Genomic DNA, 18,515 nt, shown 5'->3' on the forward strand with positions numbered 1-18,515 from the left:
TTTGATTAGTCTTGACTCTCAGACACAGTCCTGGGCAGGAGCTAAAGTAGGGAAACCTGCCAAGATGAAAAGCTAAGTCACCAGTTTGAGAAGTAATTAGAAGCAGACGGCTTCTCTAACTTTTTTTTTTGGTTTCAATCTTTCCCCTTTCCTTTTCCAGATGATCTCTCTACGTTGCAGTGTTTTTATTTCTAAGTTTTCTTCTGGTGTTTTAATAATAAATAAGATCCAGAGTCAAAGAGGCAAGCCCCCGCCCCAACATTTAGAGTGTATCCATTTGTCATAAAAGAAGCCGAGGAATTGTTCAGAGAAACTGCTTGAAGATGAATGTCTTGCTCTTATTCCCACATTATGAATTCAAATCAGTAGTTCACAAAACCAATAAGTCTTTTGTGGCAAACACAAAAACACATATATATGAACACACACAAAATGCTGTGATCTTTGTCAGTAGCTGCACAGCTTGTCCTCTAGCATCATGGTCCTTTAGGTTGAAGGAAGTGGAGGAGAAAAGGAGCAGCGGGTTGAATATTGACTAACTAAGTGTGAGCCACATTTCTGATGTTTGCACAAATACAAGAAATAAGAGTAAATCATGGCTATAGTGAGTTGACTTAGCAGGGATAATATTAAATAATGATGATAAGAATAATTATTTGAAAGCAAAGCAAACCTCTGCTCTGGCAAAACAGGTATATTTCAGTATATGGTGAATTGTTAGCATGGTTCCAATTTTTTTATTGCGTGGTAGCTTTATCTATAATAATGTTATTTACCTCCAAAATAACAGGGAATTAAGGCTTTAAATAAATGGTATAGTGCACGATATTCAATGTTTTGTACAAAATAACAGTAGAATAGAAACAGAAAGTAGCATAACAGAGAAGTACTTAGGGTACTGCATAACAGTTTTGAGCCACCTCCCATGAGGAACACTGGATATAGGTGCAGTGATTTATTGAAACATATGTAAACACAAATGGAAATACAGTACATAAAGCACAAACAGAATTTATACAGTTCTAACGAGCTGCAAAGTCAATATTTGGTATGACTATCTTTATTCTTCAACATAGCCTGAACTTTCTTAGACAAGTTTTCTTGTAATAGTCTTCAGGAATAGTTCTCCAGGCTTCTTGAAGCTCTCCTGTGGATGTTGGCTGCCTTTTCCTTTTGTTCTGTTTTCTGTCAAGATGATCCCACACTGCTTCAATAATGTTGAGTTTCAGACTCTGGGGAGGCTAATCCATACTCATAGTGTTCCATAGTGTGTTTTTTCTATCCAGGTATGCTTTTGCTACATTGGCATGGAGTTTGTGATCATTGCCATACTGAAAAATAAAGCCCTTGTCAATCAGACTCTTTCCAGATGATACTGTATGGTGGATAAAAATCTGACCACAGTTTTCTGCATTCATAATTCAGTTCAATGTTGACACCACTGACTCACAGCAAATGCACTCACAAACCATAATAAAACCACTGTGTTTTACAGATTTACACTGTTGAACCTCCGTCATACATATTGACAACAATTTTGATCCAAACTTTTTAATTTGAATTCATCCCTCCATAAGACCTGTTGCTAATTATTTTCAGTCCTTCCACAGAGACCATTTCATCAATAAAGAGTAGATGGGTCAACTCAAGAGTCAGATGGATTTCTCATGTCTTGTGTCTTTGCTGGATTTTTTCCCCATTTCTTAAGGATATCACTTAAGATACTGTTGAACTACTGCACATAGTTTTTAGGACTGACATGTTGGGCTAACAGCTCTTTGGAATTCGTCTTGTTTGTGCAAAAATGCTATATTATGCCTGTTGAACTGTTATCGTTGACATTTTTAGCAGATTTGACTAAATAAATTGGAATGACTTATGTGTTTTATGACAGGTTGCTAATAAAAAGTGCCTAAAAATACAAATAACCCATAAAATGGGTTATTTGTCTGTTATGCTGTTAAATTATGCGTAGACACAACACTGGTTTATCCTTTGAATGAGTCATAGGTCAGTTTTAAGTGGCTCAACAAGACACCTGAATCTCTGCATGTAATCCAGATGCCCCACTAAATATGGCTCATACAATGCCAAAACAAAATGTAGCGCATGATACATATATTGGTTGCTCAGATGGGGTTCAGGTCAATATCACACTATCATGGCTCATTAAAATACTGAAATAGAATGAAGTGATTAGCAGGCTAAATTTCCCTACTAGAGCAATTCAGAAGATTATATTTAACAACAATGCACATCAATGGCAAATAATCAACCGGTTCTACAAGATACTGCAGCACCCCTGGGTGATTTCAAGCAACTAAATGGCAAAAAGATATTTTGGTTAAAACCAATTTGCACCTCAGTTACTGAATTTACTACGACTGAAACTACACCCACGTTTGGACAATACCCACCCATGCAATATCAAATCAGGTGAAGGCAGGTCACTTGATATATTACAGAAATTTAGTAAGAAATCCAAGTTTTCCACTTTTGTCTTTTACTTTCTATAACATGAAGAGCACAGTTGTGATTTAATACATATCCAATGGTTGTATTCTTTCAGGAGGAAGAACATTACATATATAGTATATACATTGGGTGAATGTGCAGTAGTAGCAGCAAGCAGGTGAATTCTGTACATTAATAAGAATAGACATCTGACTATTTTACAGAATAGACAATATAATCATATTTAAAATTAAAGGAATTTGAAATGTACATTGTGATAGTTATCCATTGTTAAATGTAAAATGCACATTAAATTTAATTAATTGTTAGGACAGACCTATCTTCAGACAACTGTCGCTGCATTTTTTACCGTCTTTGAGCAAATCTCTCATAGACAAGCTTTGCCAACTATTCACAACAACAATAATAATAATAGTAATAATAATAATATAGTCTGTTCAAATTAACTGCGTATCAAGCGATTACCATTAATGCAAATAAATATACTTGTGTGATGTGATAGAGCAGCATGGCGATCTTAAACTGTTACCACGGAAACGGCTGCGCGCCTCCGCAGCACGCACTAGTGCTGTTGATGTGATTGCTACCTGCGCGCTCCCGCGTTCTCCATACGATCCCAACACAGCCGGAAAACAGCTGATGTCATGGACAACGCTGGACGCGGCAGATAAAAGAAACCCTCCTCTCGTAAGTGATTCAACGTGTTTCTTTTCTCTGCTTCTCCACCCGTCGCCAGTCACTTTCAGCAGTTGCGTTTTTAGGATGCGTCTGAGGCTAGGTGCAGCCGCGCGCTAGCTTACTGGTCCTCCAGGAAGTGAGGAAAATCTCATCCTCCGGAGTAGGCCCTCGTCAAACATTGCAGTGTATTTGCTACACTGTCACGTGGTCAGGTTGTTACGTATTATATAGCTTCATGTAGGCCCTATGCTTGAACATATTCATGTATATTGTTGTATTTAGCTTGTTTTTGCACCTATAGCAGCTGCTCATATTCGTTTCCATAGTAACCTTTGCTCTTCCGACGTCATTCATTCAGCTTTCAGTCATAGTATGGATATCCAGCGGTTTGACAACCATTTTACATGGGATCGGTCATATGCTGCAGCCTGTCAGTGGCTTTCCTGAAATGGTTTTAGGATTTCACAGTTGCTCGTGAGCCCCTCGTGGTTCCCAATCAGGAAACCTGATCCAGGTGTTCGTTCTCTTACATCGATTAATTAGAACATTTTCAAGGTTATATAAGCACCTCATCACAGTTTGTGCAGTTATGTTTTCAAGAAGAAACCTTAAAACGAAGGAGAAATGCTACAAACATTATATGAACATTGGCATCCTGGGGATCCACTCGTTTAAACAACTGGGCCAATATAAATTTGTTCATTTTCATTTTGCTGTAATCCCTGTAATCCCTGTAAATGTTCAGTTTTCACGGCACTATCTTGCAACATCTATCCATTGATTTGATCTGGCAAAGCAGATAAACACCAGCTACTGAAATTGGAAAATGTCAGTTTATTTGCAAAAAAGCCCAACGTCACACAACTTTTGGCTGCTACTGATGCTAATCTGTGCAGCCCTTTGGAATGCATTTGAATACAATCAGTCATTAGGTGACATACTAAGTGCTATGCGATTTTTTTTTTTTTTTAATGTTGACATCAAAAATCACAATATTTAACGTCTGTATCAGCATACACTATTTCTGAAAAAGATGAATGCGAGTTTGAAATGTGAAGTGGGTCACTCATATTAGTAGTTACACATTTATCATCCTGCAGAGCCAGCTGTTTCATATGTGTCAAGCACTGGAGTGTCTTTTAGGTCTTTGTTTTTACTGTAATGGCTTACCACTTTACTTTTCATTGTCGCCACTTTGAGCTTTTGTCAGTCTCATTTTAAATATACCCACACTACTGGCCTACCACTGAATAGTTGTGAAGGTTTGACCTAAATTGTGAGCATTCCTTTGAATTTGCTTTTCTGATCACTTTGGCTTTGTATGCAAGACAAAGTAGTGAGAATCTTAGCTTGGAACTGTTTGGGGAATTCATTTGAAGGTATAGCATTAATTTAACTTAATCAAGGCTGTAATCGCTGCCCTTGTGGGAGCTTTGTGAAATAGAAAAAAAAATACAAACTGATGCAGTGAGTAAATGAAAGGTTTAAATACTGTTAAACTCCTTCATAAAATGTATTTTTAAAGTCTGCCTTTTAGCTCATTTTATGCATTTGGTATACAGTTAGGTCTGTATATTTTTTGTATAGTAACACATTTTTTTTTTTAAATTTTGCCTCTTTACACCAAGTGGATTTAAAATCAATAATCAAGATTTGATTGAGGTGACTTTCAGCTTTAATTCAAGAGGTACTTCACAAAAGTACAGCATTAGGGAACTACAGCCAGTTTTAAACAAACGCCCCTATTTGAGAGGCCCAAAATTAATTGGACAAACTAACATCATTTTAAATATCAGGGCTATTTTTAATACTTGGATGAAAATCCTGTTCAGTTAATGAATGTCTGAAATCTAGAATCCATGGACAACACCAACTGCTGCATTCCCTCTGTTAAGATGCTCTACTAAGGCTGCTGCAGCTGCTTTCATTTGCTGCTTGTTTGTAGGTCTCTCTACGTTTAGTTTTGTCAATCAGTAAGTGAAAAATATGCTCTGTAGGACTGAACACAGGTAACTGACTTGGTAATTAATGAATATCCCAGTTCTTTCCCTTGTGACACTCATAGTTTGCTTTCTGCAGTATGCTTTTATCCATTTGCAATGGGAAGCTTAAATGGATAAGTTGAGCTTTTTAACTAGAGGTGGTTAAAAAGCTCAACCCTGTGAATCTGAGCTCAGAGTAAAGCCCTGTACACTTCACAATTCACCCTACTACTGCTGTCAGCAGTCACAATATCAATAAACACTAGTGGCCCAGTCCCACTTTATTTTTACTTCAATGAAGGTGTCTCTTGATTGTAGTCTATGTTGTCTTGTCATCAATAATACCGGTATAATTTTTTACAGAACATAAAAATGCTATATAGTGATATCACTGCATTTACATTCCCTAGTGTGCACAACAACGAGACAGAGCCAGGCATGTCTGAGAGCAAGAGCCAAGTGTCAACCTCTGGTAATGATTTAGTATGTAAATATGGAGCTACTTCAGCAACCTCCAAAAAAAACCACATTGCTTTGCAAAATATGCAAGAAAATTGTTCCAGACAAGGCTTAAGGCGAAAACGCACGATTGATTACAACTAGGCAACAAAGAAGAAGGTACTAATAGCTGGTGATGTGCGACCCAATATAAACAAGAAACTCTACGTGTCATTGCTGCAAAAATTAGCTAGCTGCGCTTCATATGACAGGAAGAGCAAACGGGATGGAACTCAGAAACCGTGGAAAAGCATGGCTTTTCAAGATCCATGGCAAACTACAACAACCCAGGCAGAAAATATTTTTTAGTTTTGTGTGACAATATTGTGCAGCTACTGAAGAGTTAGGTGGCTTACTTTAGTTATTGTTAAACTAAAGTCATAAGCAGTGATTTTTTTTACTTACAATTTCTGGGAAAAACACTGCCTAATATACTTCTGTGCTTACATTTGACTTATGGTGTGTCACTATTGCACTATCATGCTTCTGCTGCTCACACCTTGTTCCATAAAATTGACACTTCATATTAGGAAGGGTGGAAAAAAATAACAGTGGCTCATTTGAAAACAAGGATGGGAAATGGCCTTCATTTACTTACACTTATAAATTCAGCTTCCTCCAAGCTGCAAGTGCCAATAAAACACTGTTCTGCATTTTTTTTTCCTGTATCATCAGAAATATTGTGATTGCAAATTTTCTTGAACTATCGTAATACAGTTATAAGGCTATTTGGCCCTAGTGCAGACTTTGATAATGACCTCCTCAAGAGTGTCCGTGACTTTGCTTCATGTTGTGAAGGGCTTGTTCTTAACCATGGAAATCCTACCACTTTTTTGATTTGACCATTTGTTATGTGTTTACCGCATAGCTCTCCGATAGGTTCGTTTGGCTTTTTCAGTTTAATGACTGCCTCTTTAACTTATATCAACAAGTCTTTGGACCTCATGTTGTAGTAGTATTTTTTCAGAGAATAACAAGGGGATGGGCCTCAACTGGTCGTGAAACTGTTTGTCAGTCAATTGTCCAGTTACTTTAGAGCTTCTGACAATGTGGGGTTATTGTATGTATAAAAAGGTCTGTAATTCCTGAACAGTTAAGGCATTTATTTTGCTAAACATCTTGAATTAAAGCTGAAAGTCTGTACTTCAATCATGTCTGGATTAGAGCAGGGCGATATGACCAAAAATATTTATCACGATATACATTTGAAAATTTGCGATAACGATATAACTGACGATATAATTGACACTAGACAAAATACTTTACAACTCCACAACTTTATTCGTGCCAAAAAAATAATAAAAAATCAACGTATTTTCACTTAAACAAGCAGCTGTTTTTTATATGCATTAAATTTATATAAAGATTTAACAGTGCAAATGCAAATTCCTTGCTGACAGTTTAACCAAAAGGCATTCCCAGTGGAAATTGGCTGACATATCCTCAGCGTAACCATGTATAATATCCACAAAACTTAAAAAGAGGTTATACACACACAATACGGTAATATTATGTGGAAGCACAGTACGTATCACTCCACGAGGCTCCTGCCTACGATAGGCGTAATGCCCATCAAGCGGAGCAGGTTCGTAGCTTAGCAAAGTCGTACTAAAACATTTTCCAGCGCCGTGTACCACATAAAATCATTTCGAGGTCAGTAAACACAACCAGAATTCATACATAAGGCACACGGGATTATAAGGGGCACTGTCGATTTTCAGAAAAATCAAAGACACTATATGAAAAGTGGCACTAACTTAAAAAAAACTTTTTCATAAGCAACCATACAGGGGATTTGTGCTAGAGCAGCTATGAATACCTGAGTATCATTGTAGGTTATGGTTAAGAGATAAAGAATTGAACAAATGACCTGCATGCCCACATCTACAAAAGTATTTCTTGTGTCTTGAAAGAAGATGCTGCTCTCAAAATGCACTCAAAAATAGAAGTTCAACAAAGAAAGTTTGCATACTCAAACAAATACTCACAGTTACAATTAATGTGCCCAGAGATCACATTTTTTCCTGTGAGGAACATGTCCTTTCTCCAAATGGGAAAGTAATTGCAGTCTATGCCACCTATACTCCCACATAATAGCACTTAGACCCTGTAATTTTGTTTTCACTCTTCCTCACGTCTCCATCTGCATATGTTAAGTGTAGCAATTACACTGGGAAATTGCTTCTAACTACATGGGGTTTGTAGCATGGATGGACAGTTTCTTTTCTTGGTGGGGGCATAAAAAGGAAACAAGGATGTGATACCGTTACATTGTTCTGCCTTCGTTCCAATCCTAACTTAGAGTTCTGTTTCAAAGAGGAGATTTTTTACAATTTTTATTTAATCATCAAAGTATGTTTACATATTTTTTGCATCATATGTCAGCCAGCAAAGGTCAAGTCAAAATGTAATGTAATCAAGTCATTGGGGCAGCAGCTGTTGTTGCATTTGCATATGCTGTTAGCTGTTTTACATGCACACATATGTGTGTGCGCGCACACACACACACACAAGTGCAAGACATGCTTTTTCTTTTCATCTCTGTTCAGTCAGCTTAACTGACTTACTCTAAAATTGACATTGTGTTTTTAAAATATGTGCCGAATATGACATAAAAATGTTTTCTTATCCCTTTTTACTGCTCTTATGATTGCTACCATTCACTGATTGCTGCCGCAGGACCTCAAGGCCTTTAGGACAATCTCCTTTTTGCATCTCTAGTCTGTCTCTCTGGTTGGTTTCTCCACCCCTTTGTGACCTGGGGATGAACGCACCAATGAGGAGCCTCACAGTGAGTCCCCGTGGTCCTCTTCCACCCCATCTTCTTTTTCCACAACACCTCACTCACTCACTCACAGAGTGTGTCGCATATATGCCTTGATGTCAGACGTGGTGGGCATTCCTGTCTTTATGAGCGTACTGTAGATGTGGGTAGTGTACTGTATACCATATAAGCCATAATGTTGACTAACTGTTGTGTGTTATTTACAGGGTATGCCTGATCGCATGTTATGTGCAGTGCTGGAGCAATTTCAGCTTTACTTTTCCCTTTGGTATGTGCGCTTTGTCTCCATTCAGAGTGTCATTTTTTCTTGTGTTCTTAGGTTAAAATGGCCTGTAAAGTTTTCTTTTTTCTGCATACATACATTCGCACAAAGATACAAACAAATGCTGACATGCACAGGTAACACTTGGTCACACCCCCGGACAATGTACAGCATATTTTACTGGCACTTTGGTGTTCGATACAGGGAAGATCATGCGTGATCTTTTCAAATGGTAAGTTACTGGAGCTGTTCCAACGTAATACACTTGTTCTGTGTTCCATGTGTGCTGCGTTGTGTATCACGGTGGCCATTCAACAATGCAACGCATTCAGTTTTAATCACCAAAAATCTGCTCTGGCAATTCAAGTCAGGGAAGTTTACTCTTCGGACTAGACATTGCAGGAAATTTTGATGCTACATGTAAAAACACCCTGAAGCCACTCCTGATACACGTCTCATTTACTACTATTTAATACACTAGATTTCTGCATTGGTTAACTATGTACATTTTTAAGAGGTATAGTGATTGTTGGCAGGCCAAGTGCCTTGCACCTGCACTTTTTTAAGTATGTCTTAAATAAATTTTTATATTATAATGATATGATTAAAGTTTTGAAAAAGTTGTAGTGCCACTGCCCAGACTTGGATGCAGCCAGAGTATTCCCCTGTTCCTTGTTTATCTTTGGTCATTGTGTGGTCTGCCTCCCTCCCTGTGTCAGATCCACTCTTTGTATAGCACAGCAAGCCCCAGCATGCTGAAGAGGAAACAGAGCTCACGGGTCGAGGCCCAGCCCATGACTGACTTTGGGCCAGATGAGACCCTCGCGGACAGTGCTGACATTTTCTGGATAAATAAACCAGTGAGTGTACGCGTGTGTCTGGCTAAGGACAACATTAAGAATACAGAAAGATATTAAGGCTCATTTTTGGAATTATTTCCTTTGTTGTTTCCTTCCATCAGTGGGTGCACTCTCTGCTGCGAGCCTGTGCCATCATCAGTGTCATCTCTGTGTGCATGAACACCCCAAAGACGTTCGAGCATTACCCTCCGCTGCAATATGTGACATTCACGCTGGACACACTGCTCATGTTTCTCTACACTGCTGAGATGATCGCCAAGATGCACATCAGAGGAATCATTAAGGTAGCTGCTGCATCATGGCCACGAGAGAGTGTCAGTGAAATTCTGTGAGCAGTAGCAGTATGACTAGCAACCCCAGAAAAATGGCAGGTGTTGTTTGTTTGTTTGTTTTAATCTCAGACCGTTACTGCCAAATAAATTATGACTAATAATATTTCTTTATTTTTTTTAAAAACTATTCACAACTTTGATGCAAGTGATTGGAGTGACAACAAATGAGACTTTATTTGTACATTTTTCAAATCTGTCAATCTGTTTCTCTGTGATCGTGATATTTTTGAAGGTTTGCAGTGAACTGTGGTTGAAAGTTATGTGGTATAATAACATGTGATTAGCCCCTCTTTCTGTCCCATGTACATTATGGTTATACAGTCACACTATAGCTAAAATATGAAGATGACCTCCTTGTGACTAGTGGTTGCTCAGTGACTGCACTGAATTCTTTTGGGTAACAGATTGTGAGTAGCTGCAGTGAGCAACTGGTCTCGCAGAGGCTGAGCATGCAACACCTTCAACCCCCCTGGGTGACCACTTTCGGTTGCGAGGTGGGAGGCCTCTTATGTGGGAGGCTACCTGTCTTCAAATAGTCGCTGACCTAAATCATTCTCAGTCAGATTAGTGAAGGTTTGTAAACAATTGCTGTCTAATTTCGAAATTAGACATATTGCCAGCACATTGCAATCATTCTGAGTCAGCATGTCTCTTTGCAGTATGGGGCTCAACTCATCTGGTTGCCCACTGGCTGTTTTCTGGTTATATTTCTGTAAAAAAAAAAAAATAAAGTTTTTGCAGTTAAATTGCCATCCTGCAGCAACTAAGTCACTATTTGTGGAGGAATGTTTGAATTTCTGTTTCAAATCTAAGAGGTCCTTATGGACTCTAAATGTAAGTATATGTGAATTTCTGTGTAGATGGCAACAGATTTGCAACAGACAGCAACAGATTTGGAGTATTTGTTGATTTGCATGCTTGAGCCCATTCAGTCACAACTGATAGCAGACTGACTCCTTACTGGTATTTTATCACCGTCTCGATGCACGAAAGTCACTCACTGACTGTGAGCGGTTGCAGATCTGGTTCCCATCTTCATTTCAAAGGCAGTGAGATGAAGCTCATTGTATGCTCTTTCAATAGTTTTGGTTGTGCTCCAGCACCATCAAACTTTATATTTCTGAAGACAATAGAGGCAGACTCTGTTGCTAGTCCAGTTACAGGGGTACTAAAGAAGTTGTTTTCCACAGAAGACCAGATTCAGCAGCTTTAGCAGAAATGTTCCCTTATGCAAGCAATAAAAAATATATTACAACAGAAAGTTGACGACAAAAAGGTCAGTCAGCCACTGAACCGAAAGAAATCTGACTGACCTGACTAATCATATATTGTTACCAGAATTACATAAAATACTAACAGTCTTACATTTGGGATTCTTCTGCAAAATCAGATACTTCTTTATCTTTATTTAAATGTTTTAGCTCTGGACGTAAATGTGCACTTCAAGCAGAACAGAAACATTTCTGCTTCTTACTTGTAGTGTTTCTTTTAGTTATTATTGATAGCCGAATTCCATTCTTTGTCTTGAAATCAGGATGGTGTTTTCCAATTTTCCTATCTGATCTGAAATAAACTTTTATAAATGATGCAGATATGACATCTTAGGCTTAAGTAATTTCTGTTTTAAAGTATGGTACTGTGGATATGTAGTTTTAAGCTAGCTGTGGAAAATTACTGCCCAAAGTACATGATCTTCTTAGTGTGGTAAAGTAATTGCATGCTTTTGTTCTTGTCAGCAGTGTGTTTAATCAAAGATGGTCCTTATCTGTAAAGTGTTTCCGAACACACCCTAGTATTTGCAGTCTTTCTTCCTGTGCAAGACCCCTAAGAGCTCCTAACAGACTCTCCCTCTCTGTCTGGAAGCGGTAATTAAGTATACCCATTTAGCTGGCCCCCCTTGGCATTTCAGTTTGTTCACACCTCAGGGGCTTAATGATTGAAAATAGGTTTGAAATTTGTGGTTAGTTTGTCAAAATGGGGACAATATTTTCACGTTCTGTATTTCTTGAATATTGCCATTACTTTGAACTCACACAAACATTTTCTATCACAATAAAAGCTTTCTGCAGCAGACTTTCCCAAGGTGAGGGGAATGCTTGAATTTTTCCATAAAGATTATCCATGAAACAACCTAGAATGTAATTGTAATGTAATATATTCAAAGAAAATATGGCCTTGAAGAATGATGCTGGTTATATTTGTCTCATTTATTAACTTATGTTAGTATTTCCTGCTTTTTAAGGCTTTGGTCTTTTAACTGTTGCTCCTTTGTTTCTGTCTCCGTACAGGGGGATAACTCCTATGTGAAGGACCGCTGGTGTATGTTTGATGGATTCATGGTATTTTTCATCTGGGTGTCCCTGGTTCTGCAGGTGTCTTGCAACTTTTTGTTTTTGAATATATTGCACTTTTCTGCAGGTGCTTGTGCAGCTTGTCATAATGCCATGCATTAGTATGTATTAAAATTATTAATAATCAATTTATTGTTGTTTTAGGTCTTTGAAATAGCAGAGCTTGTAGATCAGATGTCTCCATGGGGAATGCTGAGAATCCCCCGCGCGCTTATCATGATAAGGGCCTTCAGGATCTACTTTCGCTTTGAGCTTCCTCGCTCCCGCATCACTAACATTCTGAAGTAAAATACTGTCGTAAGCGTTTCCATTACATATGGTCTTTGTACATGTGAAATATATCTCATAGATATCTCTTTCTGTACTATTTTGCATTGCAGGCGATCCGGGGAACAGATTTGGAGTGTGTCAATATTCCTACTGTTTTTTCTCCTGCTCTACGGAATTCTGGGGGTTCAAATGTTTGGAACGTTCAACTATCACTGCGTTACTAATGATACAATCGGGTAAGAACGAATGATTAAATAAATGTAACATTGGATGCTTTTTTTGGATTATCAAGTCCGATATAAACTTTTTTACTTTTTTTGGACTAAACTATCGTCTCTCCAGAAATTAGAAGATACCTACGCTAAGTGTCTTTGTTAAAGATCATATAAACACTGAGTGCAAAGTGTCAAAGGAGAAAACTTTTAATTAGAATAATGCTTTTGGAGACAAAAGTTTTGGTAGTGACTGGAATGGTTAAACCCCCAGGTTGCAGCCAGAGTTAATGGTAATTATAATAATAAAATTTTCCTGCATTGTCCAGCCTTTGCATTATGCTTCTCCATTTCCTCCCTGATGTGTTCCTAAGCACCCCAGGGACACAGAATATATTAGCCATTAGTAAGAGGAAATATAGTACCAGGGCATTGTGATATTCATGTATAGCTTTGTCATTCATCTGTATTATATAAGTCCAAAAGTGGTGTGGCAGTTGGGCATTTAATTTGTTTACTACTGAGCTCCTTTTTCTCCAAATCCAATACATATATATATATAGCTCTCTAGCTTTTCACACACATGGGATTTGATGAAAACTGTGGGAACAATGGCAGGGGGCATTCTCTGATATGGACATTAAAGGGTTTTGACTATATGAATAGAATAAAGTCCCCTTTTATGGATGTTAGGTTTCCTACAAATGACCTCAGCACTGTTGAACTTCCTGACATGAATCATGATGTTGAATGAGATATAACACTTGAATATGTGTTACTTTTTTGTTTCTGTAGAGGTTTTATAACTGTTTTATATACAACTGTACAACTGTTTCCAGGTTTGATGAGTAGTCTAAAGTACAAAAAAAAGGTTCTAACAAATTATGCATTTTATTTTGAAATAACATAACATTTATTCATCACTACACATTGTGATAAATCTAAGTTTATTAGATACTTTGAATTGTTTGATGAAACTAGCATTTTAGGACCTTAAGCATGCTTTAATAAGGGGTATCATTATGTTTTTGTGTTATCAATTTACAGATGCCGAAAACCAGTCATAAATAATTTCTTATAACACTCACAAAATGTAATATTTTTGCTTTTCACTGGACATTTTCTCTCTTCTTTCAGGCTTCATTTATCGCTCCTCTGTCATCAAGAAAGGGAATATCATAGATAAGACACATTGATATTATTCAGCTCGGTATAATGAGCTTTATTGGGATTCACCACTATGCCTCTGATTGCCCTTTGTGATAGTGCAATAAATTATTCCCTCTGATTCTCTACCTCTAATAAACAATTTGGATGAATGTCTGTGCAGACAATTTGAAAGCATTAATTTTCATTAGCCCAATCAAGCTGTTCCTGGTAACACCTGTGGCAATAAGACAAAGAGAGGAATTGTATTCACACATTAACCTTTGTTTTTCTTTTTTATTAGGCATTTTTCTTTTTTGCAAGCACTGCCATTTTTGATATGAGCTAGTAATTTTTTTTTTGTATTTGTTTTATTGGTAAGCAATGTGTCATTGAACAACTTGACCATCCCAGACACCCATTGCTCCCCTGATGGAGAAGGCTACCAGTGTCCTTATGGCTTCAAATGTATGGACCTGAAAGAACTGGGTCTGAGCCGACAGGAGCTCGGTTATAGTGGATTCAATGAACTAGGTATGCGCTACACAATGATTCCTTCAAACGTACACAGATAAAGAAATATTTATTATCGTGTATTTTTATTTGTTTAAACAATATATACAATTTTACAACTTAAATTTCTTACGGAGGCCAAAAAATACACACTGTAATGAAAATTATAATTCTATACTGAGTAACTTCAGCACATGTTACTAAACATTTAACTAGAAAATTTCACCTTCAAGGCTTCCATGTATTTGATCAAGACCTGTGGAAAAGATGACCTTGTTTTGTCTATTCTACATAGCTCAAAAAATATTTAAAAAATACACTTTGAAAACACATCAGCCCTCCAGGTAAAAACAAAAATCATGCTAGTTATCAGATAGGGCCTGGGTAATCTGCTAGGGACGAAAGGATGAGATATAGTTTGGTGGAAATGAAAGTTATAAACCTACAGATCGGCTGAATCCAAAAATAAAATGAAAAAAATGATGCTGTACACTAGTCCATTTTGCTGAAATTTCATTTCAGCAATTCAAAATGTTATTCAGTTGTTTGTTAGGAATAAGTTAGTCACATGACAAAGTCTTGACTCTCACCAAGAGGAAATATACAGAGTGTTTTAAGAAGAATCATCCAATTTCAAAAGGCTATATTTTTTTAAGGCAATGCACATAAAATCTTGCAATAATTTTTGAAATGCATGGCTGAATATTAAGTTTTCCATGAGAAACGCACGTAATGGCTGGGTAATTAAAGCCCTTTAAAATCGGATGATTCTTTTTGATACACCTTGTATGTTTGAATGGTAATAGTTTAACTGGGGAACTCAACCTTTGATGACAGTTGTCAGCTACTTGTTTCCAATCTAACACTGATTAATTTGTGCAGAGAAGAATATTATATACCTCAGAAAAATAAAAAAAGAGAATGTTCACTCTACTTTTTCAAACACTACAATAACTTGAAATAGTGTTTCTCCATAAAATCATCTTTGGCTAAGACTTAAAAGAACAGACAGTTCCTTTGCAAAGAGCATGTTAATCAGAAAAACAGCAAAGATTAAATTTTTCCTTGGCCTGCTGACATAATTTATGTTAATTAGAGGCATCAAAGATGAGTTGATTGGGTTTGAGTCTGGCAAACAGAATTTCCCGTCTTGTCATTATAACAAAGAGAACTATGAGGACTCTGTGAGCTGTCAGAGTAAACACTCATTATAGGTAAAAAGAGAAACTCAAACTGTTATCTTTTTAAATGGCTTAGTCTTCGGGGGAAACATAATGATTGGTGTGCGGTTCACAGACATCGACATGTTAAGCGAAAGACAGATGCTGACATTTGTTTCTTCAGAAATCAGCTTCTCATCTGACTGCTTCTTTCTGACTCTTGTGTGTTTTTGCTCAGGCACGAGTATCTTCACTGTGTATGAAGCTGCGTCGCAGGAAGGCTGGGTGTTCCTCATGTACAGAGCCATTGACAGTTTCCCTCGCTGGCGCTCCTACTTCTACTTTATAACTCTGATTTTCTTCTTGGCGTGGCTTGTCAAGGTTAGAGCTTGGCTCTCTCTGCTGCACTTTTCATGATAATTTCTGGAGATCGTTGAACACCGAAAGGTTAATTGACATAACCTAATAGTTCACCTACAAACATGATGATTTACCCTTTTTAGTAGAATGTCCTCTGGCTAATGAGAGAATTAATGTCACGACAGCGAAAGGAAATCAAGCAATGGGCTTGCACTTGGTCATTGACTTTGAATAGCCTGAGCGCTCTTACTCTATCGTTGTCCTCTTTTTTTTTTTTTCTTTTTACAGAATGTCTTCATTGCAGTCATCATTGAGACATTTGCTGAGATTCGAGTCCAGTTTCAGCAGATGTGGGGGTCAAGGAGCAGTACCACCTCTACTGCTACAACACAGGTACAACTGCTACAGAACCAAGCTAAAAGAATAGAGCCATAAAACTGACAAATTGTATGTCTCATACATTTTGACTTGGTTGAATTGGTGCCTACAATTGATCTTTTTAAAACCTGTACACGTTGGTAATCAAGTGCATCAAATTCAGATGACTAGAACACAAACACATTTTGACATTATATAGATTTTCCACAGTGTATTGTGATCCATAAATGCCTTCAGAAATCGAAAGAAATGACTCCTTAATAGACCTTAGTGTATGTAGGCTCATATGCAAAAAATATTCAGATAAAAATAATATTTAAAAAAAAGACAAGACATTTATGTGGCCATGTGACAAGTTGGCTCTCAGTAGCAGGAAAGGTTTACTCTATGAACTTGGTTGTTGACTGTGTGAAATGTTTCTTGCTTTTGTTGGGCCTTTACTGAATCATTCAGGGGACATAGTGAAAGCTGTGTCCGAATTGGTGGCATCAAGTCGGGCAGGTTCTCGGTGGGCGTTTGGCTCATCCAAGATTATGCATTTTCACAGATTGTGTTTGTTTTATCAGGGAAAAAATCCAATGGTACAGCTAAACACTAAATGCTGTTGCAAATCTGTTACCTCTCTACTCTTTATAGAGTATAGCTTGCAACTTAACATTTTTGAGATATGCGCAGATCACAGTATTCAATGAAGTCACTAATGGTCACATCAGCTGTTTCTAGCAAATGTCATGGTTATGGTGATTCAACATACGTACATTAAATAAAATATGGCTGTTGTTGTGTGTGTGCTCTTTCCAAGGCCCTTATACTGCATCATACCAGTCTGACAAGAGTGATTGGTGTGAGTAGATCTGTTATTCCAACAAAACCAAGGTCCCAAAAAAGAAATTGTTTTATGCCATGAATATCTGGGGTCACACTCACGAAAACTCAAAAAAGGCAGCTAGACTTTTGAAAAGAGTTTGGAAGAAGATTTCTCCTGTATTGACATGAATGGAAGAGAGTTTGGGAATCTCATCAGCATGTCTTGGGTGTCCCTTTCCAGAGCATACTGAAGGATTGTACCCTTGGGATTTAACATAAAAGCTGAACAGCATGGCTGGAAAGGGGATCTTCTTAACTACCTTGTTCAGCTTTGTTTTGCAGTGTCTATCTCACGCATCCTGTCTGTGTGCTATCTGCTACTTGAAGCGAGGGATCTCTGCCTGAATTTGTCTGCAGCACGTCAGGGAGCTCCTTAGGGTGTCAGTCCTTTGCTTTACAGTGCTTTCTTGACGTTTCTGTGCCAGGCGTCTTTAGATCAACCGTGGTTTGTTTGCCACCAGGTGTATCCAGCGCACTGCTGGCACAAGGCGAGTTGTGTGGCATGCGACAGACATGTTCCAGCCATCTCCATTGGTACAGTTTGTCTGTCCTGCTCTGCAGATTTTCCCTTGAGATGATGTTTAGCTGAAAGCTCTCGGGAGCAGCTCCAATTTCATTTTGAGTATAAACATGATCTTTTAGTTATACAGGAAACAGTCTTGAAAATACTAAGTTTTGTCTGATGGAGCTTCAAAAAGACTTCAGCATGTAAGCTTTTCATAACCTTTGATAATTCTAATGTTGATCTGCTAGGTTCTCAGGTATTATGAGTCTGCAGTTTGTCCACATTATATTTTAAACTCTTTAAAAATATATATAGTTTGGGGGTTCGTCTATAATAGATTTTGATTAATTTCTCTCATTTCTTCTTATCACAACACCACTGCTATGCAATAACCCACAGAAATAATGTTATATAGCAAAATAACTAAAGTTGTATACATTACTTTGTATTGTATTTAATGTATTCATTATGGAGCACTAAGGAATTGACAGCTCCAGAGGCTAAATAGAGGAATAACAAAAAACAAATGTCCTTTAGCAACAATTAAATAATACTTTTTAAAAAACAACTTAGATATGTGAAAGCAAATTGCAAGACTGAACTTAAGAGTTTCTTTGGTCTGATATTTGCTTCTGGAGTTTTCCTTTCACTATTTGCAAATAGTTTTGAAACTATATAGGCATAAACAAGAGAGAGAGAAATTATCAGGAATATTCACAGATGTTAATGCCCCAAGAGCTACTGAGGAACATATAAAAGTGATTTATGTGACAAAATATAATTTGAGGCTCATTCTATAAATGGTTTCTTATTGTGGATTGTGTGTAGCCAACCTCTAATGAATACAGTACAACAATATATAACAAATATGTTATGAATCC

The 18,515-nt window shown here is 37.5% G+C and overlaps 1 protein-coding gene across 4 annotated transcripts in view; it reads left to right on the plus strand.

The window, feature by feature from the left end:
- The first annotated feature begins 3,005 nt into the window (after positions 1-3,005).
- nalcn (sodium leak channel, non-selective) overlaps positions 3,006-18,515 on the plus strand; it is a 70,789-nt gene continuing 55,279 nt past the window's right edge. For 2 of the 4 annotated variants that reach the window (XM_080291178.1, XM_080291181.1), the window contains exons 1-12: positions 3,006-3,162; positions 8,313-8,424; positions 8,625-8,686; positions 9,400-9,540; positions 9,642-9,824; positions 11,932-11,955; positions 12,161-12,244; positions 12,368-12,507; positions 12,604-12,729; positions 14,234-14,385; positions 15,763-15,905; positions 16,173-16,277. In XM_080291178.1, coding sequence (XP_080147304.1) covers positions 8,645-8,686; positions 9,400-9,540; positions 9,642-9,824; positions 11,932-11,955; positions 12,161-12,244; positions 12,368-12,507; positions 12,604-12,729; positions 14,234-14,385; positions 15,763-15,905; positions 16,173-16,277 — 1,140 coding nt within the window. In that variant the 5' untranslated portion in view covers positions 3,006-3,162; positions 8,313-8,424; positions 8,625-8,644. The remainder of the gene's footprint in view (positions 3,163-8,312; positions 8,425-8,624; positions 8,687-9,399; positions 9,541-9,641; positions 9,825-11,931; positions 11,956-12,160; positions 12,245-12,367; positions 12,508-12,603; positions 12,730-14,233; positions 14,386-15,762; positions 15,906-16,172; positions 16,278-18,515) is intronic. The other 2 variants (XM_080291180.1, XM_026144024.2) reach the window with 2 other exon arrangements.

The sequence above is a fragment of the Astatotilapia calliptera genome, chromosome 16 (genome assembly GCF_964374335.1).
Source record: "Astatotilapia calliptera chromosome 16, fAstCal68.1, whole genome shotgun sequence".
NCBI classification, from domain to species: domain Eukaryota; kingdom Metazoa; phylum Chordata; class Actinopteri; order Cichliformes; family Cichlidae; genus Astatotilapia; species Astatotilapia calliptera.